This window comes from Sceloporus undulatus, chromosome 1, assembly GCF_019175285.1.
Source record: "Sceloporus undulatus isolate JIND9_A2432 ecotype Alabama chromosome 1, SceUnd_v1.1, whole genome shotgun sequence".
NCBI classification, from domain to species: Eukaryota; Metazoa; Chordata; class Lepidosauria; order Squamata; family Phrynosomatidae; genus Sceloporus; species Sceloporus undulatus.
Window position 1 is genome coordinate 5,223,858 of NC_056522.1, and position 27,799 is coordinate 5,251,656.

Consider the following 27,799-nt stretch of genomic DNA (forward strand, 5'->3'; position numbering starts at 1 on the left):
GGAATTTAAAAATATCCTCCATTTGGAGCATGACTATGAAGCATTATTTTTTCCCTGAAAGTCCTACATTTTACAGTGCTTTGTCCTCCTTTGTGGTTGGGATATCTGATCACCCTGTCCAAAGTGGCAGATTCAGCATCAGCCCTCTACATAATTACTCTTAAATACTAAGATGTCAGGGTTTTAAATATGAGACAGTGAACAAGCTCTCTATTTTAGACTACAGTCAGTCCTCCATATCCACGGATTCAACTATCCACAGCTTAAAATATTCAAAAAAAAAGATATAAACTCCAAAAAGCAAACTTTGATTTCACTATTTTATATAAGGGACCTCATTTTACTAGAACACTGTATATAATGGGACTTGAGCATCCAAATTTTGACATCCACAAGGGGCCCTAGGACCAAACCCCAACAGATACCGAGGGTTCACTGTATTTAATTAAAATGGGGAAAATAGTAAATACATAGATATACACCTCTCTGAGGGAGGAACATAGGCTTTTCATTGTTTAGGCACACAGTTTTATCATTTAATTTACATTTCAAATAAGACATTTCTTGCATCATGTTCCCATTATATCCCCAGCTCAATGAATACATCACATCTGCATGGTAAGTGGCAGGTAATTCCATGCTACTGATCATAACGACAGACGTTGAAAATAAGTTGGCCAATAATACAATGCTTTCAAAAAGTGACTTTTTTTGGCTTGCATCTTCCAGAATCCTGCAACCAGCATGGCCAAAAGTTTGAGTATACTTTTTTCTAGAGCGAATCCCTGCCATTGCATCCTGCCTTTGCTTTCTGCGCTTTCTGGAGTTGACCACTGTGGTAAACAGGATGCCATTCACTGTTACACTATGCCAGAGGTTGCACCTTTTCCAGGATAGTGCAGCAGGAGTAGAAAAGGAAGACAGACAAAATGCTTTCTATTTCTCCACAGTCTTTCCTTCCTTCATGCCCACAGTGCCTACAGTTCCCTCTGCTTACACTGGTGGATTTCCATCAGCAAAGTGCACTGACAAGATTTGAATCTTTCATTTCCCTTTGTCTGATCCAACTGCAATCTTCTCGCATTCCAAGGGTGTATCTACACTATAGAAATAATGCAGTTTGACACCACTTTAAACAATGCAGCTCCATCCTATGTAAACCCGGAATTTATAGTTTTGCAAGGTCTTTAGCCTTCTCTGCCAAAGAGTGCTGGTGCCTCAACAAACTACAGATCTCAGGAATCTGTAGGATGGAGACGTGGCAATTAAAGTGATCTCAAATTGTATTATTTCTACAGTGTAGTTGCACCTTCAGTCTCCCTGCTTCTATTCAGTCCTGGAGAAAACATGCAGACTGTTTTTCAGAAACACAATTCCCCCTTCTATGGATCTTCTCCTATGGAACCTCAAAGTTTCTTGGCGAAAGATCCTGAAAATGGCTGGAGTTTACGTACATCAACCCTTAATGGTTCTGTAGCTAGCCTAGAGACTCTCTGGTCTATAGGACTCTAGAATGGTGTCTCTAGGTTATGCATTGCAAAATCACATCTGCATTCAAACAGTGCAGCACATAAAATCAAAACCTGCTTCCTGGCACTGTCATTAAAAAAAGGCGAAGATTCGGAGTAGCGGCTGTGATGACAGCCTTCAATAAAAAATGAGGTGTGCCTCAGGGCCTTGAACACTCTTACACCCCGATAAATAAATCTATTAGCAGCCAGGAAGGCTCTTCCCCAAAGCAAGAGGGTAAAAGACATTTGGCTTCCCGTTATGTTTTATTTATATGGTTGGATTTCCTTTTGGAGGAGAGCAGAGGTGGGGAGGGCAGGAGGACAGGAGATTGACTTACGCTATGTAATGCTTGGCTTCTCTGGGTCACCTGTGCCTTTCCCTGTTTTCTCCTCCTGATGTACTCATCCAAAACATGAAATGGTAAAATCCCATGGGGTAGAGCAACCAAGTGCAAGGGGGAGTGTGGGCCATAAATCGTATCTTGCCAAGTTCTACACATTAAATATCAGGTTGGCATTTCTAACAACTTGAAAAACCTGCCAGCAATATTTTAAATCAGGGAGTGAGCAGTTCACATCCCATGGGTGGCATGGGGCACTATCCATTTTTTATGGGTCTCAGCTTGTCTGACCTCACTCCCCCTTCCCACTGTCTTGGTGTGTTGGGAATAAAACAACAACAACAACAAAGAATCATAGAGTTGGAAGAGACCGCAAGAGCCATCCAGTCCAACCCCCTGCCAAGCAGGAAATCTCAAACAAATCTCATGGAAGAAAGCATGCTGACCACAGTAAATTATTTGGAATAAAGACTATAGCACTATATTCAACAACAGTTGTTGTTGTGTTCTGTCAAGTCATTTCCACCATATGGCTACCCTAAAGTGAAAGTACTATGAGGTTTTCTTAGCAGGATTTGGAGAGGGGTTGTCAATCCCTTCCGGCTGAGGGAGTGCAATTTGCCCAGGGACACACAGTCAGTTTCCATGGCCAAGTGTGGTCTCCAGAGTCCTCAAATAAGCCATTTGCCAGAAATTACAGGAGTTTCTCTACTGACTCTACCTCTCACTCTGTATCCATATAAACACAAGCACTGAGTAAATCTGAGAACTGTAATTACACACTGTGTTTCCATTCCTGCTATTACTGGCGGAATATAATAATAATAATAATTTACCTTTGAGGTCAATCAGGGCGGCTAACAGCAATAAAATACAATACATTATACATCAAAAATCTACTTCCCTCTCCCCCTTAAAAATTATTAAATCAATTATAATTAAAACCAACAAATTAAAACAACATCAACACATACACATTATTACAAAACAGAACAAAACAGTAAACTATGGTAGCATTCTACTTGAATTTGATAGGGAGGACCTTGGAGACTCTCAAGAGAAGAGGGTTCCTGAGGCCGGGGTTATCTACCCAGGAAAGGCCTGCTGGAAGAGATCCGTCTTTACAGCCTTTTTAAAGCTGTCTAAAGATGTCAATTGACGGATCTCGTCCGGCTGGTCGTTCCATAATCTGGGGGCAACAACAGAAAAAGCCCTCTGGGAGGTAGCCGAAAGCCTAGATCTTTGAGGCTGCAGCAAATTCCTCCCAGAGGACCGGAGTGTGTGGGGAGGATTATATGGGAGGAGGCGGTCCCTGAGATAGTTTGGACCCAAGCCATTTAGGGCTTTAAAGGTGATAATCAACATCTTGTACTGGGCCTGAAAACTAATAGGCAGCCAGTGGAGGGACTTTAATACCGGAGTAATATGGTCCCTCCTCGATGTTTCTGACACTACTCTGGCCGCCATGTTCTGCACTAATTGCAGTTTACGAATCAAGCACAAGGGTAGCCCCATGTAGAGCGCATTACAGAAATCTAGACGTGAGGTTACCAGCGCGTGTACAACAGTCTCGAGATCCCTTACTTCCAGAAAAGGGCGCAGTTGGTGTATCAGTCGAAGCTGATAATGGGCACTCTTGACTGTTGCATTTACCTGATTTGTCATCAGGAGCGACGAGTCAAGGAGCACCCCCAGACTGCGAACACAGTCACTAGAGGAGAGTGTGACCCCATCCAGGACTGGAGGTTGCAACCCAATTCTTGGTTTCGGGGCCGCTACCGTGAGGATCTCCGTCTTGTCCGGATTCAGTTTCAATCTGTTTTTCCTCATGCAGCCCAGTACTGCCCGGAGACATTCATTGAGAGAGGAGATGCCATTAGAATTCGAGGCTGACAAACGAGACACGGAGAAATAGATCTGGGTGTCATCAGCGTACTGATAACACCCAGCTCCATAACTCTGAATGATCTCACCCAGCGGCTTCATATAGATGTTAAATAACATCGGGGATAGAATAGCACCCTGTGGAACCCCACAGGTGAGTTCCCTTTTACTGGAGCAGCTGTCCCCGAGCAGCACCCTCTGGGACCTGCCCGAGAGGAAGGACCGGAACCACTGCAATGCAGTGCCTCCAATTCCCAGCCCCCTCAGGCGATCCAAGAGGATGCCGTGATCTATCGTATCAAAAGCCGCTGAGAGGTCTAAAAGCACCAACAGGGTCACACTGCCCCTGTCAATGCTCTGACGCAGATCGTCGGTCAAGGCAACCATGGCAGTCTCAACCCCAAAGCCTGTCCTGAAGCCAGTTTGAAATGGGTCTAGATAATCGGTTTCATCCAAGACAGCTTGGAGTTGAAGAGCAACCGCCCTCTCGATCACCTTGCTCAAAAATGGTAGTAAAGACACTGGCCTGTAATTATTCATATCCAGGGGGTCAAGAGAAGGTTTTTTCAGAAGCGGCCTAACAGCTGCTTCCTTCAAACAAGATGGAATATGTCCTTCCCTGAAGGACGCATTGATGATATCCATAAGGAACTTCCTCAATGCATCCCCCCCCGACGGCCAGCCATGATGGGCAAGGGTCGAGAGGGCAAGTTGTTTTCTTCACCCTACCAAGGAGCTTGTCCACGTCATTGGTACTCACAGACTGCAGCTGATCCAGAATAACTTCATCGACGGAGTCGCTGGACACCTTGTCTATGGTTTCTGTTGAAATATTGGCATCTAAGTTGGCTCTTATTTGAGAGATTTTGTGTACAAAGAAGTTATCAAATGCATCGCAGCAGGACGTCGTCGGGTTAAGTAAAGGATTTGGTGCAGGGGACACCTGCGTCAGCTCCCTCATCACCCTAAACAGCTCTGCTGGACGGGACTCTGCAGACGCAATGCAGTTGGCCCTCTCCTTACGCGGGGGATCCGTTCCGGATCCCGCTGTGTAAGGCGAATTCTGCCTATGCTGAAGCCCCATTGGAAACAACGGGGCTTGTGCACGGCGGTGCGGCGGTACACAGGGCGCCACGGGTGCGCGCCCCCATTCAATTGAATGGGACGCGCCGCCCCTTCTGCCCCGCGTGCTCCCCGCGGCTTGAGCGTATATGCTCAAGACCACGTATGGCGCGCCCATGTATGGCACAGGCACGCTGTACGTGCAGAGAAGAAGGATCTCTTTGCTGCATGTATTGCCTCCCAATAGGACCAAAGAAAGTTCCTATGGTGAGTTCTGCCGGATAAGAGTCGAGTCTTCCGCCACTTGCACTCTAGTCGTTGTCCAAACCGCTTCATCTTCCTAAGCTCTGGTGTATACCATGACTTACAGTTTGAAGTGGAATGCCAAGGACGCTTGGGAGCAATCGTGTCGATAGCCCTGGGGAGATCAGTGTTCCAAGTATTAACCAAAGCATCGATGGGATCACCGGCATTCCCAACCATTAAACCCTCTAAGGCTTTCTGGAATCAGATTGGTTCCATTAAGCACATCGAGGGCGGACCATTGTAACGGGTCCACCACCCCCGGTGGGGTGGATACAGGCTCTAAGTTCCATCTTGACCTGTCTTATTCTCTTATTCAAAATGCTGGGATCAGAAGTATTTCATAATTTGGATTCCCCTCCCCCCCCAATTTTGGAATATTTTGGATTCTGGAATGCAAGTAGCATAGTACATACTGTATATTTGAAACTTTTTGAGTAGCAACATGATGCTTTGAAAAGATTGAAGAGATTTGGCTGGGGCATTCCCACTCATTTGTTCCCAAGTCAGAAGCGGGTAGCTGGCTCCAGGTCTCCCTCCTAATCTGCCAGGTGCCACTGGCTACAACTCTTTTTTTCTTCCTTGAGAACTTGCAGCAGACCAGAAGCTGATTGCTTGTGAACTGGCAGCAGCCCATGAATAACCATTTTGGGTAGCCTTGCTCTATGGCCCATGAGAACTCCAAATCTTCCCTCTCAGCAAATGGCAAAAATAATCTCCTGTTTATTGACAGAAGGACGACACAGTCTTCTGGGGTCTAGATTAGGCCTTTTCTGCAATGACAAGCTGGCACTGTGGAGTTCTGCACAGGGCGACTGATGCAAGAGCTGGCCTGTTGGAGATTAGCAAGTGGAATTCCACCCATACTTTTAAACTTTAAAAAAAAAAAAAAGCTTTAATAAAAAAACCCCTGATGGGCATGTGTGTGTTGTGTGGCAGTTTTTATTAAAAAGCCTTTCATCACAGACATCATTAAAGCTATTTTGCTGCTACAGGGACTGTAATGAGTCTCAAGGGTTTCTTAAAACGTTTAAGGAATAAAGCCGAGAACCGCCTCGCCTATTTGTGCAGTTTTGATAAACCCATAGAAGTTAATTTCCCAAGGACATGGTGAAAAGAGAGCCGATGTACATGCCAAGCAGGAGCAAGGGGGACAGCTGGTCCAGTACTGAGGGCCTTATTAAAAATGCACAAGTCACAGCCAAATTGCACATCTCATCCAAATCCCTGCCTGGGCTTCACGCCACGCGTTTCACCCTCAGCCTCTTCCTCTTCTTGCCTCAAATATTCCCATACTGCTTTGCTGTTGCATGGGATCAATGGAACCCAGTCCAATGTAGTTGTGCAGTGTAAATATAGGCTCCAGTGGTGTGGTGGTTTGTGATGTCAAATTAAAAGAATGGTTTACTGATTACAGGAAGATGAAGGCTTCAGGGTAGTGTGATCCTTGTTGAGTGATGGGAAATCTCCTTCCTCTACTATTAGAGCTTGCCCTGGGTTGCTATTTGTAGCATTTTCCATCACAGGATACATAACAGAGCTGTGTTGTCCATGTGCAAAATCCAAAATTGAGGTTGGATGGATACTATATTTTTGGATCACTGACTATACTTAAAGGGGGATTCTGGGATCTGCAGTCCACAGAACTAAATTCTAAGTTCTTCTTGGCTGGGAACTGGCAGGACATTACCCTTGTGGCCTCTTCCAGTTCTATGATTCTGAACTCTGGAGATCAAGGTTCAATTCCCCAGTCAGCCATGGAAACTTCGCAGGAAAATTGTATCCTTCACAAAAAAGCACATTTTCTGCACAGGAAAAATACAAAAAATGCAAAAAAACAATGCAGAATGCCAAAAATAAAATAAAAATTGGTTTTCTTAACAATGCAGGACAAGTCCCCAATGGTAAAGAGTCTCATTTGTGCAGGATTCTCCTGCTCAGGAAATCCTCCTCCTCCCCCCTCATTTGTTGTTTGAATATTTGTGAATATCCTTTCCATCCCTTGGAAAAAACAGTTACCACTGTGTAAATGCCAGTCAAGCTGGTGTAAATCACCAGGAAGAATCCAACCAGGTGGAAAGGGCTGCTCAGACAACTTTTGATGAGAAGACCAAAGGAATACAAATGGACCATGGCAGCACCGTTTTGCAGATCTACTTCTGTGGGTGTCAGAGTGTTCCCAGCAACACAAATCTTTCCACAGGGAAATTATTCATGTGGACTGAACTGACCCCTTGGGCAATGCATATAAAGCCTAGTATAATCTCTTTTTGCTGGGAGAGGCATTGTGCTTAAACCTCTGCAGCACAAGACCTCTTACCTGAACAGAACGGAGGAAGGGAACGTACAGGCTCTACAAAAGGCAAAGGATGCTGAGGGATTCCAACAGAGTAATTCTTTTTTCTTTCCTAATTAAAAACACCCTCCTGAACTCCAGCTACTATTCAGGCAAATGGGTTCCTTGCATGCAAATTAGATCTCCTTCCTAAATTGAACAGGGAAGCTTCCCTTTGTTAGCAAAGTGACTTAATTTTACACAGGGCTCCACATTGCCTTTTTACAATCCTGTGCTAAACAACACCCCTTTGAGTTTCAATGCTTTCTTAGCAGGAGAAATCTATTCCAGTTAGAGAGTTCTTTCTAAATGCTGTGAAGTTTATTTGCAGTAAAGTTTATGGTGCTTTAGATGAAGGGGGTGAGTTTAATTCCACTACATCATGCAATGCTAACGTGTGAACTATCCTTCTATTGCAAGTTTGCAACACGTACAAACACACTGTCTTAAGTCATGTTGTTGTGAATGATACACGAAGTAGAAAAATGGCACCCTTCTTAGGCTGTAAAGTGCTCTGAAATTGATAGGAGACAGCTGAGCTACCATGGCATAGTGGTTTGAGTGTTGGACTATGATTCTGGAGACCGGGGTTCAAATCATGGCTCAGACATGGTAAACCCAATAGATGACTTTGGGCAAGTCATACTCTCTCAGCCTCAGAGGATGACAAAGCCCCTCTGAAAAAAGGACGCCAGGAAAACCCTTTGATAGATTTGCCTTTGGGTCATCATAAGTTGGAAATGACTTGATGGCACACAACAACAACAACAACAACAACAACAACAACAAAGCTTTATGGCAGGCAGCTGCATAACATAGTTCTCTCAGCCATTTTGAGTCTGGGCAGATAGGTTGTTGTTATTATTATTACTACTACTACTACTCGCCACGGGTCAGCGTAAGAGGGGTGCCCCAAAGAAGAGATACAAGGACTCCCTGAAACAACATCTCAGGCTTGGCCAGATAGATTACCAACAATGGTCCTCCCTGGCCTCGCATCGGGAGGCATGGAGACGCACTATCCATGACGCTGCAGCCTTCTTCGAAAGGTCACGCCGAACGAGCCTCGAAGAGAAATGACAACGCAGAAAGAACCGCAACCTGGAAACATCACCCAAGAAGACTTTCTGCTGTGCTTTCTGCAACCGGACCTGTTTATCCCGAATTGGCCTTTTTAGTCACCAACGCGCTTGTACAAAGCGCGGGATGAGTCCTTCCTGAATCTTCGTTCGCGAAGCAAAGCCAGAGAGAGAGACTACTACTACTACTATCCTCCCACCTTTTCCCCAATACTGGGGACTCAAGCTCACACAAATTAAAACAGATACAGTTAAAACCATTTCCAAAAAGAAAGAAAAAAGAAAAAGAAAAGTCCTGTCTTTTGTGACACTATAGGGGTCATCTCTAAGACTCAGCTTTTGGCTCTGAAATTTCAGGACCTGGGATAATTCTGATCTGGCAGCCCCAGTTGCCCACTTGTTTTTTCCTAAAGATTTTCTGCATTCCTGCTAACCTGGAGGTCTCTTCCAAACAAGTTGATTTGTTGCCTTCTTGACCATTTTGAGTAGGCAAGTCTTCCTCCGTTGGTTTGAGGCTACCCCCCCCCCCACTGTACTGGAGGCTCATCCACCCATCAAAACCTGAAGCCAAAATTGTCACATCTCCCCTACTATGTAGAGAAACTACCTTTGGTCACTCACCTCTGGCGTAATTTCAATCTTTTCATAGCGGCGCTTGAATGGCAGAGTCAGCACTTCGGCTCTGCGGTAGGACATAGGTGGGGGCAGGCAGTCGATCATCAGGTCGGTTCGGTGGGACTGTGTCGGTGGGGGCTGGGTATACTGCTCTGGGCAAACCACGTGGAGAGGCTGTTGGCAAAAATAAATAAATGAGACATGTATTTGGGCACAGTTCTGGAAGCCCTAGAAATGTAATCAAAGTGTCAGTAAATTGACTTTTCCAGTTTAGTGCCCTCCAGATATGTTGTAGTACAAATCCCATGATCCCCAGCCAGTACAGGCTCTCCCTTGCTGCAGGTATCCCACTACTGACACCACATAGTGTCTTACTGTGGCAGTTACTATAAAGCAGACTCATGCACTAAGTGCTCCAGTGATATCAGGCTTGATTATTGCTTCAGAAACACCAGTAAACACACTGTGGATAAGATGCCTGGCAAAGAGGAACCTCAGCCCATTAAACAGCAATAGCAATAGCATTTACAATTCTATATCACTTATGAGTGAATTCAGTACTCTCTAAGCAGTTTACAATCTGTAAGCCAATTGCTCTCAGCAGGCGGAGTACCCCTTTTACCGACCAATGAAAGGATGGAAGGCTGAGTCAACCTTGGAGCCCTGGGATCAAACTCACAACCTTGTGGCTGCAGTACAAGCATTTAAACACTGCACTACCAATACTCCGCAGCTATAAAGAAACAGATACTGAGGATGCTCTAGCCTTGAATTTCCTGTGCTATGCAGCAGGTTGGATTAGCTGGTCAAAAAGGGCCCCTCCAACTCTACGATGCTCAGCTGCCATGGGTTTGAGGTGGTTTCATGTGATTGTGGGCATGGTAGGCAACTGCAGCAGAGCCAAATTTCACCCCTGTGGTGGGTTCTTCTCCCTCATTTGGGGGCAAAAATTGGATTCATAAGTTCCTCACTTTGGGAGTGATTATGTTTTTGTTTGGGGCAGCTTTAGTTCACCTACTGTTTCTAGTGGCCTCCAGGGATCTACTGACCTTCTTTAGGATTTTGCTTTTCCCTGAAAGATTAAAAATAATGTGTGTGTGTGGGGGGGGGGGAGGTATTTTGAGCCACAAAAAGCAGGCTGGGGTCCACAAGCTTCACCTTCTGCACTCCTGGTTTAGGGTCCACAATGAGCATGGCCTTGTAGTAACAACAACAAAAATATGAATTTGATTTACCTGTACTTCTTTGAGCAGTTTGGACACCTGGATAAAATTCAGCCTGGTATCTATGGGGCAGTAAACACACTTCATGGCCAGCGGTTGATAAGGGGCCAAGGCATCCAGATAAGAAAAGTCAGGCTCTATCGACAGAAAAAAGTGAGTGAAGATAAACAAATGGGATGAAACAGTATCTGAATTCATTTAAGGACAGAGGTGGGAGGGAAAGAATATTTGGAAATATTTGAATAAAAGACAAAAAAATTGGCTTCCCGTTTGGTAAATAACATTCTGAATGGCTGAGAATCTTTGATGCTCAGGACTTATTCTACGTGAAACACACAGGGTGTGCATGTAGAAAATGGCATTCTCTGCACAGAAAACATGCTTCCTGTGCAGAAAATAACATTCTTGTACAAAAAATAACATTTCTAAGCAGAAAATGAAGATTTCTGTGACACACATACACACACACCTTTTTCTTTTGCTCAGAATAAAATCTGAAATGCAAATAGGCCTCAAAATTAAAGTTTTCAAAGGCAAGGACAAAAATGGTAAAATTCATTAATGCCAACAACTACCAATTTTATTAGTACATTCCTAGTACAGATCTTGCACAAGCGTCTCTATTCAATCTTCTCCATCTTGGTGCCCTCCAGATGTATGTGCCCAGGTGGCCCAAAATGGTGAAAGTTTTAGTACAACATATCTGGACAGTGCAAGAATGAAGAAAGCTATGGCAGGTAATATGATAACAATTATGCTCAAAACCATTCACTTCTTGATCACGTAAGAAGACAAAGGTAATTCATCTGGGAGAGTTATGGGGCCAGCGTTCTGCTGCCGACACACAGGACACAAATAACTCATTTAGAATGGTTATGGACCCATCATTCTACTGTCAACACAAAGAACGCAAGGAAACCTGCACCTTCCCTCTTGCTCACCCCAGCATCTGAACATGGAATCATACTGTTTCCAGTACTGGAAATGACTGCTCAAGAAGGATATTGACAATCTGCATACTAGAGGGTTGGACTGGATGGCCCTTATTGTCTCTTCCAACTCTATGATCTAGAACATGGCCAGGGGAGGGTGACCAAGATAGTCAAAAGTCTGGAAATCAAACTTTAAAAGGAATGTTTTAGGAAGCTGGGTATGGGAAACATACCCAGAAGATTCAGAGGTGACATGATAGCCATGTTCAAATATATGAAGGGATGTCAGGTAGAAGATTTATTATCATTATACCATTATACTATTATTTGCTATTTGATGTTTTTAATTTGTTGCCTGTTTTATTGAACCCTTTCCTGTATTGTTATGTATTATTTATATGTATTATGCTATTATTTCTTAGATTGTACGCCATGGGCAGGTTTACTCTTATCTATTTTATTGTTTGTATGTACAGTGCTCTGCAAATCAACAGCACTATATAAATAAAGCATAATAATAATAATAATAATAATAATAATAATATGACCTTGTTTTCTCCTGCTCCAGAGACTGCAACACGAACAAGTATATTCAAATGATAAGAAAAGAGATTCCATCTGAACATTAGGAAGAACCTTTTGATTATGAGAGCTGTTGAACAGTGGAACAGATTGACTGAGACAATGGTGGGCTTCTCTTCATTGGAGGGCATTAAACAGAAGCTGGATGGCCATCTATTGGAAATGCTTTAGTGTGTGTCACTCCATGGCAGGGAGGTGGACAAGATGGTGCTTGTGGTCTCTTCCAACTCTTACGATTCTACAACATATTGCTATTCTGACTAGTAATTATTGATAATAAATTTTATTTGTATACCGCTTTTCCTTAGATCAAAGCGGTTTACAGACCAATAAAACCGTTACAACATCTCATAAAATAGATAAAATGCAAAATACAAATTATATAAAATCTAAAATGATACCATCCTCCATGAATTTACATAATCCCTTTTTAAAGCCATCACAATATTATATGTAGAGAGTACTACAGTTTAACTATGTGCCATGTGAAGAAATATTTCTTTCTTTTTAAAAAAATCTCTCCTGAATATCCCTCCATTCTGCATCAGGGATGACTTCCCCCGAGTTTCAATATTTATGAGAATTGGGGGGGGGGGATGTCTACATACCTCATTCTATCAACATAATTACAGTGGGCTTTTGGTATCCAGTGGGGTTTGGTTCCAGGAACCCCCATGGATACCAAAACACATGGATGCTCAAGTCCCATTAAATATAGTGGCATAGTAAAATGGTGTCCATTATATAAAATGGCAAAATCAAGGTTTGCTTATTAGAATGTATACATTTTAATACAGTGGTCCCTACACATTCACTGGGGTTGGGGGCTCTAGGTCCTCCAGTAAAACTCTATGGTCAACATCTGTCAAAGGTTGACCACAGAATCATGCTGGAAGAACTACAAATGCCTAGAGACATGTTTTCTCCAGTAATCTCTAGATCCTTCAGCACAACTCTATGGTCAGTTTCCAGCAGAATCTCTTTGGAAGACCTAAGAATTCCTCGAGGGAACATATTAATCAAATCTGCAAATATTCAAAACTGTAAATGTGAAAGCTGCAAATGTGGAGGGCTGACTGTAAATACTTTCAAGCCATGGATAGTTGAAGCTGTGGATAAAAAAACCACCTGTGAATACAGAGGGTGAACTGTATTTTCTTTTCAAACTTATTTCCAAAATTCCCTATCCAAACAGCCATAAAAATATTACTACCATTATTTTCTTTTCAAATTTATTTATTCATTTATTTGATCTTCATCCCACCTTTCTCCTTGTGCAGGAATCAAGACAGAAATGAAAGCAGTGCTCTTATGCAACTGAGAACATGCATCAAGAGCAGCGTTTGCATAATGACAGCTAGATTGAGCAGGTATTAAGCCTTAGAATGGTGTTCAATTTTACTCCCTATCTTTTCAAAAGACTCCTAGGTCAGGCTTCCTTCATCTTGGCTCCCTTCAGATGTGTCAGACTGCAGATCCCACCTTCTCTAGCCAACATATCTGAAAGGGACCAAGATGGAGAAGGGTGCCCTGGTAGTTTTCAGAGACCTTGATGAAAATTATGCCCGTTATTAGTCTCCTCTCAAGTAAGAGAACAATGTCTATTCATCTGGAAGGATTACCTCCCTGGTTCTTTTCATTCTTTTTCCTATTGCAATTTTAATCAAGAGATGCAAGAGCGAGGAGAAACCCACCATTTTAATTAAACCTACTCTTTTTTTCAAGCTTACTAGGATTACAAGCAAACCAAACTATGGCCTGACTCAGGCTTGGAAGGTTTCATTTTGAACTGAAAGAAAATGCAATTACAGAAACTAATAATAATGTTTCCAAATTCTTTTAAAAAATGCTCCTTATAAAACAGAGTGATGCTACAGTGGAGATACAAGTGGTACCAAAGCTGATTTCTGTCTGGCACCAAGCCACAAATCTGGCTTTTTATTAAAGCTTCCAGGAACCAATTTATTCCTGGGGTACATGTGTTAACAACAACAACATCTTGACATAAAGTAGGCCTGTGACTCTAACATAGTCATATCTTCCCCTCCTTTATGGTTTTTAACACTTTTGCCTGATGGAGTTTTGCCAGTGGAGTTTTGAAAGCTTGCATGATGTATTTTGTACCTGTTTGGTTGGCCCTAAAAAGGTATTGCTGTTTTATATTATTGTACTTTGCTGTATGCCCAACACAGCTACACCTGGATATTATTTAAAGGGTTCTTCCAGGGTAAAAAGGCGGCTTTATCAGTTTTTAACTTCTCTATGTTGTGAATTTTTAATTATGCCACGGTACAGACCACTGTTTTTCTGCCAGAGGGAAGCCGCAGCCACCAAACTGCATGGCTTCCTGCTGACGGGTTCTTCTCAAGCCATGGCGCCAATGTAACAAGTGTGCCATTGGTGTAATCGTTACGTAAGCCGCACAATGGTTATGTACCAATGGCGGTGCCCATATATACAGAGCACCGCCGTTGTTCTGCCCTCGTCACGTGCAAGGGCTGCGTGGCGTGTGGCTGCTCTGCCCCCCATGCAACACTAACACGTGATGAGGGCGTTGGAAAGGCCCGTTTGTACCATGCCTATGTTTCTTAAAAAAGAAACTATTGTAAGCCAAAGGAGGGATGATGATGACGTTGTTGTTAGTCCTATGTTGTTGTTCTAGCTATTTTATACAACCCAAATGTGCTTGGCCATCAGTTGAGCTAGATCTCTTACCTGTAAAGATAACAGTGTTCAGGCTGGATTTTCCCCATAGCTCCATGAAATGCACCACGTCCCCGAACCGGAGTGAAGGGTGACCAGTGAACACCACACAAGGCTGTTTGAAGTCATTGCTGAAGTCCCCGTGGATGCTGGGATAATGCCTCAGCTTGTTTGTCTGAATGAGCTGGAAGAGAGAAGTAAAGTCAGTTTTAACCCTGCTATTTAAATTATTATTCCCATTATACATTTCACCACCTCAACACTAATAACAAAACTGATGCTGAGACACTCTGAGATCACAAGCAAAGACGATGGAGAAGCATCCAAAAAGCAATCGTGATTTATTATTTAATTAAATTAATTTATTTGATTACTAGAACAACAATGACTCTCTGAATTTAAATATTGTAACTTTTAACAGTTTGAAGTCCAAGGCTTTCAACATTTTAAGAGTTTATTGGCAGCTGTTCACTGTTAGACCAATATTCAGTGTCAGCTGCTTCTTTTTAACCACTTTATTTTTATAATGCAAGAAATACCATTTAGAAACCAGTCCTTCAAATTAACTTAAGTATTACCAAAACAATTTGCTTTAAAAGAGTTCTTTTTAAAGAACAATTACTATTTAGGTGAGTGGTCAAAACATCTGAACTGTATGCTGCTACTTAATTTTCTGATTTAGTCATACATTGGTGTAGTCCTACATATTAATGCAAAACAACAACCCTGGTTTAAACAACATGCCCTGAGTTGTTTTTTATAACCTCCCCTCCAATCCTGATTAATATTAACAATCCTTTAAATCTGCTTTAAACCCGGGCAGGTAGGGGTTGCTTTTCAAAACCTGAAGTGACTATTTGGTCATTTGAACTTGGGGTGCTAGTAAGGAGCACATCCCTAGAGGCACTATTGACTCTTTCAGGGGTGTTTGGTGCCCTCTTCCAATTAGGGTTGTGCAGAGGAGCATGGAGGGTTCAGCCCTCTGAGGTCTACTGGAGCATGCTGCCATGCTGAGTGGGGTCATTCTGGGAGGTGTAGTCCAAAAAAGGTAACATTTCCAAGCTTCTGTGCATGTGTATGTGCATGCACTGTATTTTTATCTTTATTGTTATATTTTTAAAAAATATTTTCTCTCTTTTTCAAAATTAATTATTTCTTCAGAATCAAGTTTTCAGCTGCACAGGTTGAGTCTCCCTGATCTGGAATTCTGAAATCCAGATTATTCTGAAAATTAAAACTTTTTTTCATGGATGGCTAAGCTAGTGGCACCTTCGCTTTCTGATGGTTCAACGTACACAAACTTTGTTTCTTGCATAAAATTATTAAAAATATTGTCAATAAAATTACCTTAAAGCTATGCATATACGGGACATATGAAACATAAATGAATTTTGTGTATAGGTTTGTATCTCATTTCCAAGATATCACATTATGAATGCATATGCAAATATAGATATTCCAAAATCCCCCCCCCCCCCCCCAAAAAAAAAAAAAGCATCTGAAATCCAAAACATGAGCTAGGCCACCAGTATTCCCATTTTACTGGTAGGAATCTAAGGCTGATAAAGGGGGCTTGCATATTTACAAGAAGACTGGACAACCATCACAGGAAAGATGGCTGCATTGGTCATCCAGGAGACTTTGGGTGTACTGCACCTCCATCCAAAAAGAATTCAAAAATATTGTTTGCCTTCATATGTCCTCTAGGGAGCATGAGGGGCATTGTCACCATGTTTTGGGGTCCACCGGGGCCATTTTAGGCCCATGAGAGGCCATTTTTTGCAACATGAAGTGACCTAGAAGTCACTTCTTATTTTAAAGAATGGCTTCTCATAGGCCTAAAATCCCTCAAAATGTGGCAAACATGCCCCCCCCCCCCATTCTCTAAAGCAGTGGTTCTCAACTGTCCCAATGCTGCGACCCTTCAATACAGTTCCTCATATTGTGGTGATCCCCAACCATAAAATTGTGGCGTCTCAGTTCCTAAGACCATAAGAAATATGTGTTTTCCAATGGTCTTAGGCGACTCCTGTGAAAGGCCGTTCGGCCCCCAAAGGGGTAACGGCCCAGAAGTTGAGAACTGCTGCTCTGGAGCGTATCTGAGGGGGAAATAGTTTTGGAAAAAACATCAAAACAAATTTTGAACCTGGAGAGGGGAACAAAAAAGGCACTTGGCCTGTCTGGGCTTCTTAGGTATCCAGCACTGTTATCAACTACTAGGCACCCCATTAGATGCACCTTTGTTAACACCTGTGTCTGACAATTACAATTTTCATCTGGGTCTTGAATATCTGGGTGATGGGGGAATGAAATAACATGCACACACAGCCTGTCACTTTCTGTAAGATGGCTGCTCCTAATCCCCTCTCAGCTTCCCAGTGTGGAATTTAAATACACACACGCAATATGCGCTGGAAGTTAATCAAGCTCTCAGCCTTCCAAATGCTCCTGTAATTAAGCAGGGAAGAGATTTCTCATTGGAGCAGATGGAGAGCAGTTCTTAACATCCAGCAACAGGAGCTAGAGGCTCACCAGAGAGTGTGCTAGACAAGTAGGAGCCTGAAAAATATGAATTTCATTTCCAGAGAGAGCAGGGAGCAGGGCAAGGGTAAGGGAAGAAGAAGAGACATACTTCCAAGCTGATGTTTAAAATTTCTGATAAAAATACAAAAGTCAACAGGGACTGACTTGGTGAGACTGAAGAGCATTTTTCCTTGTCAAGGTAGAAGGGGTTTATGAGATGCTAGAAATACCCTAAATACCCCAAAGGCATTGGATCCCATATAAGTGTGGAGGCTAAGCAGAATCAGTCCTGGATAATACTTAGATAGAAGACTAGGGACCAATATCAGGTGCTGTAGGCTCTATTTCATGGAGCCAGCATGATATAATGGTTTGAATGTTGATTTTGGAGACTAGAGTTTGAATCCAGTTCAGCCATGTAAACTCACTGGGTGATCTTGGGCAAATCACATTCTCTCATCCTCAGAGGATGGCATTGGCAACCCCCTCCCCCAAAGAAACGAGCCAAGAAAACCTGACGATAGGGTTGCTATAAATCAAGTTAATTAAAAGTTAATTCCCAAATCAGGGTGATATGGAATGCCGCAAATTCCCTATCATACCCTCCTACAGACCCAACCTGGCAGGGACAGCACTGATTAATTCTCCTTTTTGGCTGCTTCTCAAATTATCCCTCCTCTAACTCCCCTTCATATTTGGACCTTGGTGAGGTGCCTGAGTTTCTCTGCAAGACAGCTCTGATGCAGTCATTCAAGGGAGTGGGCTAAAGCACCCAGAATCTCTCACCAAGCTACAAATCCCAGGATTTGATCAGACAGAGCTACAGCAATTGGAATCAACCTGTTATAATTGTGGAGCATAGCCAAACAGAGCCAACAGTTGTTTTCTTTTGTTGTTATTGTTTCACCCTATGCTTTAATTTTGTTTATTTGTGGTTGTTACCCATTCTCATGTGCCTTCAAATCCACTTTGACCTATGGCAATCTTCTACTGGGTTTTCTTGGCAAGATTTATTTAGAGAAAGTTTGCCATTACCTTCCTCTAAGACAGCCTTAGGGACACATATACTTTGTTAACTGTGGTATAATTTGTACAGATAAACACTGGGTTTCTCAATCAAGGTTCTCTAGAAACCTAGAGGTTCTGTAAGAGATGGTGATATAGGAGCTGTAGGGATAGTAGTTTTTATGCAAGGGTTGCCTTGAAAATTATTTCAAGGGTTTCCCCAGGATACAAAGGCTGAGAAAGTATGGATATAAACCTAATGCAGGGCATCCCATAAAAATGTATACTCCCTTAACAGCTTCTTCTCATGTGGGTACCTTAAAAATAATAAAAATAAAATAAACCTTTTATTTATATCCCACTTTTCTGTTACAAGACAATCAAAGCAGCTCACAACATATTAAAATCCACATTTACAAAATTATGTCCCAAATTCCCCCCTTAAAACAGGATTAAACATGTACAATTAAAATATCTATTAACACACACACACACACACAAATACGAGGACAGAGCGGTGGGCTAATACATGAAGCGGGGGGCAGTCATTCTGTGGCCGGGCACTTTTATTCAGGAAATGGACCTGATTGCTGTATAAATAACAAATGCTTGGGGATTTTAGTGGGAACACCATTGGTGCCTGCTTTCACATTTTATACCCTCTCACAAATGAAAACCAGGGCACATGCAGCCAAGCAATACCACAATGTGGGCAAGATGGCAAAAGTTATTAATGGGGAAGGATACACAAACCAGGATTGGCTGCAGCGGTTTGCTTTTGCCTGAGCCTACTGGGAAGGGCAAGATTCCTCTCCCTTCCTCTTCTTCCTGCTGAGTTAATGGAGTGAAGATGATAATGATAATAATAATAATAATATCCCACCTTTTCCAAAAGTGGGACTCAAAGTGGCTTACAACAATGAAAAAAAGTTAAAAATCCACAAAATGCAAAAGTTTAAAAACAATTAAACAATCAGAAAAAATTAAAACCAGGTTAAGACATACATTTAAAAAACACACACATAGTAGCACAGAGATTAGCAATATTAAACCAATGGGCCTTATATTAGTCAAATGCACTTTGAAATCAGTTTGCAGCAACTGAGGTAAACCGAGGACAAAATGAATAGAAATTCATCTATGTTTCATATACCCCTGATACACATAGCTCCAAGGTAATTTTTTATACACAGTATTATTTTAATAATGTTGTGCATGAAAGAAAGTTTGTTTACACTGAACCATCAGAAAGCAAAGGTGTCACTAGCTCAGCTACCTATATGGATCATCTTATAAAATAATAACATATAAAACTTTAATTTATATCCCACTTTTTGTTACTACAATCAAAGCAGCGTACAATCTTTAAAAATATACAATTCCCTCCCCTAAAAAAGGATTAAATAATTCTATCCATTAAAATTACAGACAATAACATCTAAAAACAATAATAGAATAATAGAATAACGGTGGGCAGTCTTCACTTATATATGTCTGTGGGGGGATCTTTACTTGGCCGAGTTCTATTCCAGGAAGGCCTGCCGGAAGAGATCCGTCTTGACAGCTTTCTTGAAGTTCTCAAGGTTGGTAATTTGACGGATCTCGTCCAGCAGGCCGTTCCATAAAGTGGGAGCGATCGCGGAAAAGGTCCTCTGGGAGGTCACTGTCAATCTGGTCTTTGTGGACTGCAACAAATTCCTCCCAGAGGATCTGAGAGTGCAGGGCGGATTATACGGAAGGAGGCGATCCCTTATATAGGTTAGGCCCAGGCCATGAAGGGCTTTAAAGGTAATAACCAATACCTTGTACTGTGCCCGGAAACTAATAGGCAGCCAGTGGAGTGATTTCAATATTGGTGTAATATGATCACTCCTAGTTGTTCTTGTAATCAGTCTGGCTGCCATATTCTGTACCAGTTGAAGTTTCCGGACTAGGCACAAGGGTAGCCCCATGTAGAGCGCATTGCAAAAATCAAGTCTTGAAGTTAGCAGTGTGTGTATTACAGTTTCAAGGTCACCCGGCTCCAGGAAAGGGCACAGCTGGCATATCAGCCGAAACTGATAACAGGCACTCTTGACTGTTGCATTCACCTGATTCCTCATCTGAAGCGACGGGTCAAGAAGCACCCCTAAGCTGCAAACACAGTCCTTTGAGGGGAGTGTGAACCCCTCTAGGACTGGAGGTTGTACCTGATACCTGGTTTGGGGGCCCCTATCGTAAGTACTTCCGTTTTGTCTGGATTCAGCTTGAGCTTGTTTTCTCTCATCCAGTCCATTACTGCTGCAAGACATTGACTGAGGGGAGAAATGCCATCTGTCGTCATTGCTGATGACTGAGACATGAAGAGGTATATTGGGTTGTCATCAGCATACTGATAACACCCCGCTCCATGGCTCCATGTCTACGGATGATTTCTCCCAGCGGCTTCATATAGATGTTGAATAACATCAGGCACAGTATGGCGCCCTGAGGGACGCCACAATTCAGCTCTGTTTTTGAAGCGCAACTGTCCCCAAGCATCACCCTCTGGAATCTATCTTGGATTTTGGTTAAGGGAGACTTTCCTTGTATACATTTTTTTGGGGATGCCCTGTATGTATACACACAGAAAGAAAGAGAGGGAGAGAGAAATAGAGAGAGAAACTAACAAGTCAAAACTTCAGGTGTAAGAATCCCATGTCTCAAAGTGCTCACTTCTTGTTTTTTCTGGGAAAGGGCAGAATCCATGAGAGGAAAGTCCTTCTGGATGGAACCCACTTTGCAAACAGTTTCGGCTTCAATCACAATGCCCATTTTGTGCTGTTATTAAAAAATGCTCAGGTGGCAGCATCCTTGGGAAAAAACTGGCCACTCACAGACCTTGCAGCGCCGCTGATCATCTCAGTAGACAAGACTGGTCCAGATGGGCTAACGGCCTGACCCAGCAGAAGGCAGCTGCTTCTGCCTACACCCTTTCCCCGTTCTGGTTGGTCCAATGCTACTCACCTCTGCGTGAGGGAAGGGTGGCTCTGGTAGGTATACCTTCGTCTGCTTGTTGTGACACAGCCTGGGATTTTAAGTGAGAAGAGCACAAAACAAACTAGGATTACAAAGTCACTTGACGGGAGCACAACTGTAGTTTGTTGCTGCCACCTAGAGCTCAAAACTTACCACCAAATAAAAACTTTATCTGGAAGCAGAAGGCAGCTAATTTGGATTATTCTTGGTGGTGGTGAGGAAAGGGCTCATTCACACGTTGTTGCTTTTAGCATGACTATGCAAATAATCTCACTCATGCACTTCAGGTTTGTTGCTCACACTAGGGAACTGCATTCGAAGCACATTCAAGGCATGCATAGTTTTATGGTTTATCCCAGGTCTATTTGCATCGATTATTCACACACCCAACACTCCAAATCATTAAAAAACTTTTTTTAAAATCCAACATCAATTATCCCGGGTTAAGTGGTTTTTTTGGCAGCTTCCCCCCCCAACTTAATCAGATTAATTCAAAATGCATGTGAACAACAAAGATTCAACCCAGCTTCTACCTGGATAATTTTCAATGTCTGAATAACCCCTAGCATCCGCTCAATGGACATGGTGATTCTGAATTCAAAGATATAGCTGTGTTAGTCTGTAGAATCAGTATGTAGAGAGATCTTGTAGCACCTTTGAGACTAACTGTAAGAAAGAAGTTGGCAGCAGGAGCTTTCCTAGACTTAAGTCCACTTCCTCAGATGTAGTCTACTTCCTCGACCAAATGCATCTGACGAAGTAGACTTAAGTCCATGAAAGCTCATGCTGACAACTTTTTTCTTTCAGTTAGCCTCAAAGGTGCTACAAGATCTCTCTACATGGTGAATCTCAGAGAGGTTTGTCTGCAAACTGGGGACTTACCATGTCAGAAAAGCAATTAATCCACTGGGTTGAAAGGAACTATTCAAAGTGCTGAGAGCCGGTGGAGTGTAGCAATAGCAATAGCAATAGCAAGTACATTTCTATACCGCTTATCAGTGCACTTAAGCACTCCCTAAGCAGTTTACAAAGTTTAAGCCAATTGCCCCCAACAATTTGGGTTCTCATTTTAGCGACCTCCTTGGAAGGATGCAAGCCTGAGTTGAACTTGAGTCCTTTCGCTGGTGTTGAACTCACAACCTTATGGTTTGTGAGTGAGTGGCTGCAGTACAGGCATTTAACCACTGCGCCACCAGGGCCCATAGTAGTAGTTTGAGTGTGGGACTCCCAAGAGTTGTTTGTGCCTTCAAGTCATTTCTGATTTATGGTGGCCCTAAGGTGAACCTATCATGGGGTTTTCTGGGGCTGAGAGCATGTGACCTGCCCAACATCAGCCATTAGGTTTCCATGGTTAAACAGGGAATTGAACACCGATCTCCAGAGTTGTAGTCTAACACTCAAACCCGCTGGACGCACATCAAGTGCATCCATTATTGTAATTAATTCTTTTAGCAATATTTTAAAAAATGGGGGGAGGGAGAAAATGTGTAAATAAATGTGTGTATTATGCAAAGAAAGAAAGAAAGAAAAGAGCCAGCGTGGCATAGTGGTTTGAGTTTTAGACTGTGACTCTGGAGATCAGGGTTCACATTCCCTGCTTGGCCATGAAACCCACTGGGTGACCTTAGGCAGGTTTCACTCTCAGTTTCAGAGGAACAAAGTGGCAAAACCTCTTCTGGACAAATCTTGCCAAGAAAAGCCCAAGATAGGTCCCATAACTTGGAAACTACTTGAAGGCACAAAACAACAACAATTATGCAAAATGCATGTGGAAAATAAACTCAGATTTGCATAAGGGAAGGCAAATAAACCCTGAATCCTATTAATTAATCCCAAAGGGAGCACAGCTATTGATTCAATTGTTGGATATTGAGCCAAAACTCATGTAAATCCCACTGATTCAAAGAGTCTATTCAAGTTCAACAGGATTCAGGTCAAAGTTCCACACCCAGATTCTAACAAAAAGTGGGAGGGAGATGTGAGATTTGGAGAAGTTCAGTTAAATCAAGACTAAAAGCTTTTCACATCCCTGGTGACCAACTAATAGCTGCTTCAAACCTATTCATTAATAAAAGGAGCCTACTGGATCTTACCATTCGGCGAAGATCTGAGAGAATTCGAGTGAGCTGTTTGCAACAGGTGAGATGAAGTAGAAAGGGATGTTAGAGAGGCCAGCAGAGTCGATGTACTGGTACAGGCATTCCAAGAGGTCGTAGATTACTCCGGAAGGATAGCAAGGGACCAAGACGTTTCCTCCGTTCCGAACTGTCAGAGCTTAGCAAAGATCAAGAAAATGTGGAATAATTTTGTTTATTTTAATATGACATCCCTTCAAATGTATAAACAAGGCTATCCCATCATTTCTTAACCTTCTCTTAAAACACAGGTGGGCTCATTTCTTAAGTGTCAGGGCAAACACACTGTAGATCCACCTTGACTGAATTACATGTAACTAAAAGCTACCTACCATTCCTGTGGTTATTTGCAAAGGCCTCATGACAAGAAATTCCAATGACCTGCCAGTACTGTCAACTGAGAAGGTGTGCCCATCTTTGTTTACCTCCTGTTCATCCATTTCACTGCACAACCTCAGGTTCAGTTAATGGGAGGGACAGATTACCCTTATTTTTTTTTTTAATTCATAGTCTTTATTTTTATCTGTGTTACCCTTTATAAATCTCTACCACAATATTCCACAACCTGGTATGCTGCTGATGTTTTGGACAGCTTCCATTACCTCCAAAGGTATCTTCCAAAACATCAGGAAGGAACCATATTGGCAACTTTTATTCATTTATTTATTCATTTTATTTATATGCCACCTTTTTCCCAGGACAAGACTCAAGTCAGCTTCCAGGACAACAAATTAAAAATGTTTATATTTTTTTAAAAAAACCAATTTAAAATCACAATATGAAAACATTATAAAGTTGATTAAAAACCACACAAACTCATCAGTGGCTGATGTACCACACTCTCCCTCCTGGAATCACAATTTGGAAGGAACCATAAGGGTCGCCTAATCCAACCCACAGGAATTAATAGCTAAAGCATCCCTAAGAAGTGGCCATCCAACCTGTTTAAAAAACCTCCAATGAAGCAGTCTCCACCACCTTAACGTAGTCCATTCCACTGTTTAAAAGCTTTTACTATCAGGACGTTCTTCCTAATGTATACTTGGAATCTCCTTTTTTGTTATTTGAACCCATTTGTTGGGGTCTTACCCTTTAAGTACCAGAAAATGATTTTGCCATTTTATATAAGGGACACCATTTTACTATGCCATTGTATATAATAGGACTTGAGCATCCATGGATTTTGGTATCCATGGGGGTCCTGGAACCAAACCCCAGCAGATATCAAGGGCCTGCTGTAAGAGACGTCAAGCAGCTGTATACAGGATGACTTGGTACCCTTTCACAATCACAACTATAGCATTATGTTTTCACTTTAATAGCCATGGCAGTAGAATTCTCTTGCTCAAAATTCTGAATGCTTCTCTCCAAACTACAAATCCCAGGATCCTATAGGATGGACTCATGGCAGTTAACAGTGCTGCATTTGTGTAGCGTGAAAGGGCCCTTATAAAATAATTTAATCACAGCCTATTTTAATTTATTGTAGTTATTGCTCTGTGCCTGAAGAGAGCAGCAAAACCTCAGTACTGTATGTGAAAGCCGCTCAGGCCTCCATCCGATGGCTAGTCCCAGCCAGAAGAGACCAAACAAATCAATCAGATTTAGCAAGGTGTTGATTTATGTTTGTGTGTGTGTGTTGTGTGCCTTCAAGTCGTTTCTGACTTATGGTGACCCTAAGGCAAATTTTATAGGGCGTTTTTTAGGCAACGAATACACAGAGATGGTTTTGCCAGTTCTTTCCACTGAAGTATAGCCTACAGCACACATGGTATTTCTCGGTGATCTCCTATCCAAGTATTAACCAGGGCTGATCCTGCTTAGCTTCCAAGATCAGACAGGATCTGTGCCTTTACAGTATTTAGGCAAGAGAAGTGTTCACTTGGCAATTTACTTGATGCGTCTGCATTAGGTGGGACATTCCATTGACTCTTTAGATGGGAAAAGAGGAGGGCGGGAATGGATTATCACTGTATGGTGGTGTGAATATTGAACTTGGACTTTGGAGGACCAGGTTTTGAAAAAGTATTTTACAATGGAAAATCCACACTTTAAAAAAACAACCTTTTGTAGGGTCGTTAAGCATCCTAAAATATCCACTCTAAAATAGCCTATCCCTGATCCCCAAATTCCTTGAGATGTCATTGGCATGTTCAGGATCCCCTAGGGCCACACAATTTTTGTACCAGTGTACCTCCTAATTGCACAAGTGATTGTGAACATTAAAGCAGTCACTTGTGCAACCAGGAGATACACCAGAGTAATGCCCAAACAGATTTCAGCTGAAATTTTGGAACCATCAAGATGTCAAGGCTACTTGTCCATGGACTCTTGCTAGGCCGTGAGATGTCAGACGCTGGTCCCTGGTGAGTTTCTGGGAACCAAAGAAGCATTTGTAGCTTGGTGCAAATATGGTGCCAACCTTGGCAGGGGGGGGGGGGGGGAAGGCAAAGGGAATTGCCAGTCTTCCACATCAGATTGTTTAAGAAGCACAGCCTTGTGCTTTCTTTAGAAAGAAAAGGTTTACCATTTTTCTGATGAACTGGGAGCTTTCTTTCCTTTCTTTTCAACCACATGTCAAGGTTGGCACCATATTTGCACCCCTTGGCTACAAATGCTTCTTTGGTTCCCAGAAACTCACCAGGGACCAGCGTCTGATGTCTCATGGCCTAGCAACAGTCCATGGACGAGTATCCTTGACATCTTGGTGGTTCCAAATTTTCAGCTGGAATCTATTTGGGGCATTACACCCATGTATCTTCTGGTTGCACAAGTCATTGCTCGTGCATGGCAGGGGGTTGGACTGAATAGCCCGTGTGGTCTCTTCCAACTCTGTGGTTTTATGATTCTATGATTCCCTTTTAGCCTTTTACCTAGTAACTTGGAGAAGATGGAATGACCACAACTGCACAACCAAATTTCAAATGAGGGCACACAGTTAATTCCATACATATGCCAGTTAATTCCATATATGTTCCAGTTAATTCCATATTCTGTCATTTTATTCACTTCCTCATAATACAGTCTTTGTATCTTCCACTGCTGCTATGTACTACTTGGATCCTTTCAACCAAACCTTCTCCTTTGACCCTATTCCTCCATCCAAAAGGTCCTAGAATGTATTTTAATATCCTGTCTGCAGCCCCTTCCAGATGTGAATTAAATAGAGCTTTTCTCATTTGGTCCATGTATTATTTCAAATATCTGTTACCTTCCTTCTTAAGCTAAAGATTCCCAGAACGGCTGAAAATAAAAATCAGAAACTATGACAATAAAACTGATAAAGAGAATTTTAAAAAAAGATTAGAAGACACAGCAAGCAGCGCAGCCAGCAGACACAGAATTCATTATCCACAGATATAAAATGTCTGCAAGAAACGTCTGAAAAAATTGCACACCCCGCCTTAAGCACTTGGACATTTGAGATGTTTACAGGGCATCCAAGATCCTTGATCAGGAAAGGCATTGCAAAGTTCTGCACTGGTCAAACGATGATGTGTCCACATCCACCAAAACCCCAACTTTTAATCTACAGCAACCACTCCATGGCCATTCACTGGCTAGTGGAGTATGGATCCCACTTTTCAAGCTCCCTCTCAAAGCCTTCAAATTATCCCTAACCCCAACTTTTAAAAACAACAACACTGTATATTGTGGGATTTTTTTTGGCCCCAAAAGCATGCATAAAGCCCCCCAATGCCATGGAAACATGTGAAAATACACCTACTCCACAACACCATAGTATTGCCAAATGCATCCATTTTTTTCAGGTACCCTTCTCAAAAACACTCACTTCCCATCGTCATTTTGAGAGAGACTGCAGAGGAAAAGGGAATTATTTGGGCTTGCTCGGGGGTGGCGGGGGCGGCGTGGTGACTCCAGGAAACATCCTCATTGGAAGTGTTTTTAGCAGGATGGTGAAGGAGGAATAGAGCAAGACCTGGTATAACATGAATGTGTAGTACACCATTTCAGTTGTATGAGACTGAAAAAAAAGTTCTCTCTGGCATTTTCTAGATTCTCCAGAGTGTTTCTATGGTATGCTTCTGCCAGAAGTTGAGCACAGAGTCACACTGGAGGACCTGGAGCAGTCGTCCCCAAAATGTGCTCTTTAAGGGATTTTGGATTTCAGCTCCCAGAATCCCAAAATCTCTTACAGGGCACAGTTTGGGGACCACTGACGTAAAGATTCCTAGAGATAATACTTTTCTAGCCATCTGTAGGTCCTCCAGCTCAACTCTATGGTCAATGTCCTATGGAAATATACCATAGAATCGTGCTGGAAAACCTAGAAAATGCTTAAACACAACATGTCATTGTTCATTTCAGGTTAAGAAAATAGCATTCCAGATTATATGTGGAAATTGTATTACTCAAAGTGTCCCAGAACTGATCCCTTGAATAATGTAGAGTTATTGGGTGTTGCAGTAAACAGTGTAATAAAGCTTGAGCTGGGAAAGAGTGAGAAGGTACTTTAGCTGATCCTACTGTACGGAGTATGTCTGCCTACAACAGGCAAGGTGAAGAGCAGCTGCCTCCAGAAAAACAGAGAGGAAAGTTGAACTAATA

The 27,799-nt window shown here is 42.4% G+C and overlaps 1 protein-coding gene across 1 annotated transcript in view; it reads right to left on the reverse strand.

Annotated features, from left to right (window-relative positions):
• The window catches only part of INTS9 (integrator complex subunit 9), a 102,262-nt gene that overhangs the window by 5,123 nt on the left and 69,340 nt on the right, over positions 1–27,799 (reverse strand). Inside the window, exons 10-14 of the mRNA XM_042446461.1 lie at positions 23,189–23,369; positions 21,084–21,144; positions 14,583–14,754; positions 10,366–10,490; positions 9,137–9,304 (exon numbers count right to left, since the gene is read on the reverse strand). Coding sequence (XP_042302395.1) covers positions 9,137–9,304; positions 10,366–10,490; positions 14,583–14,754; positions 21,084–21,144; positions 23,189–23,369 — 707 coding nt within the window. The remainder of the gene's footprint in view (positions 1–9,136; positions 9,305–10,365; positions 10,491–14,582; positions 14,755–21,083; positions 21,145–23,188; positions 23,370–27,799) is intronic.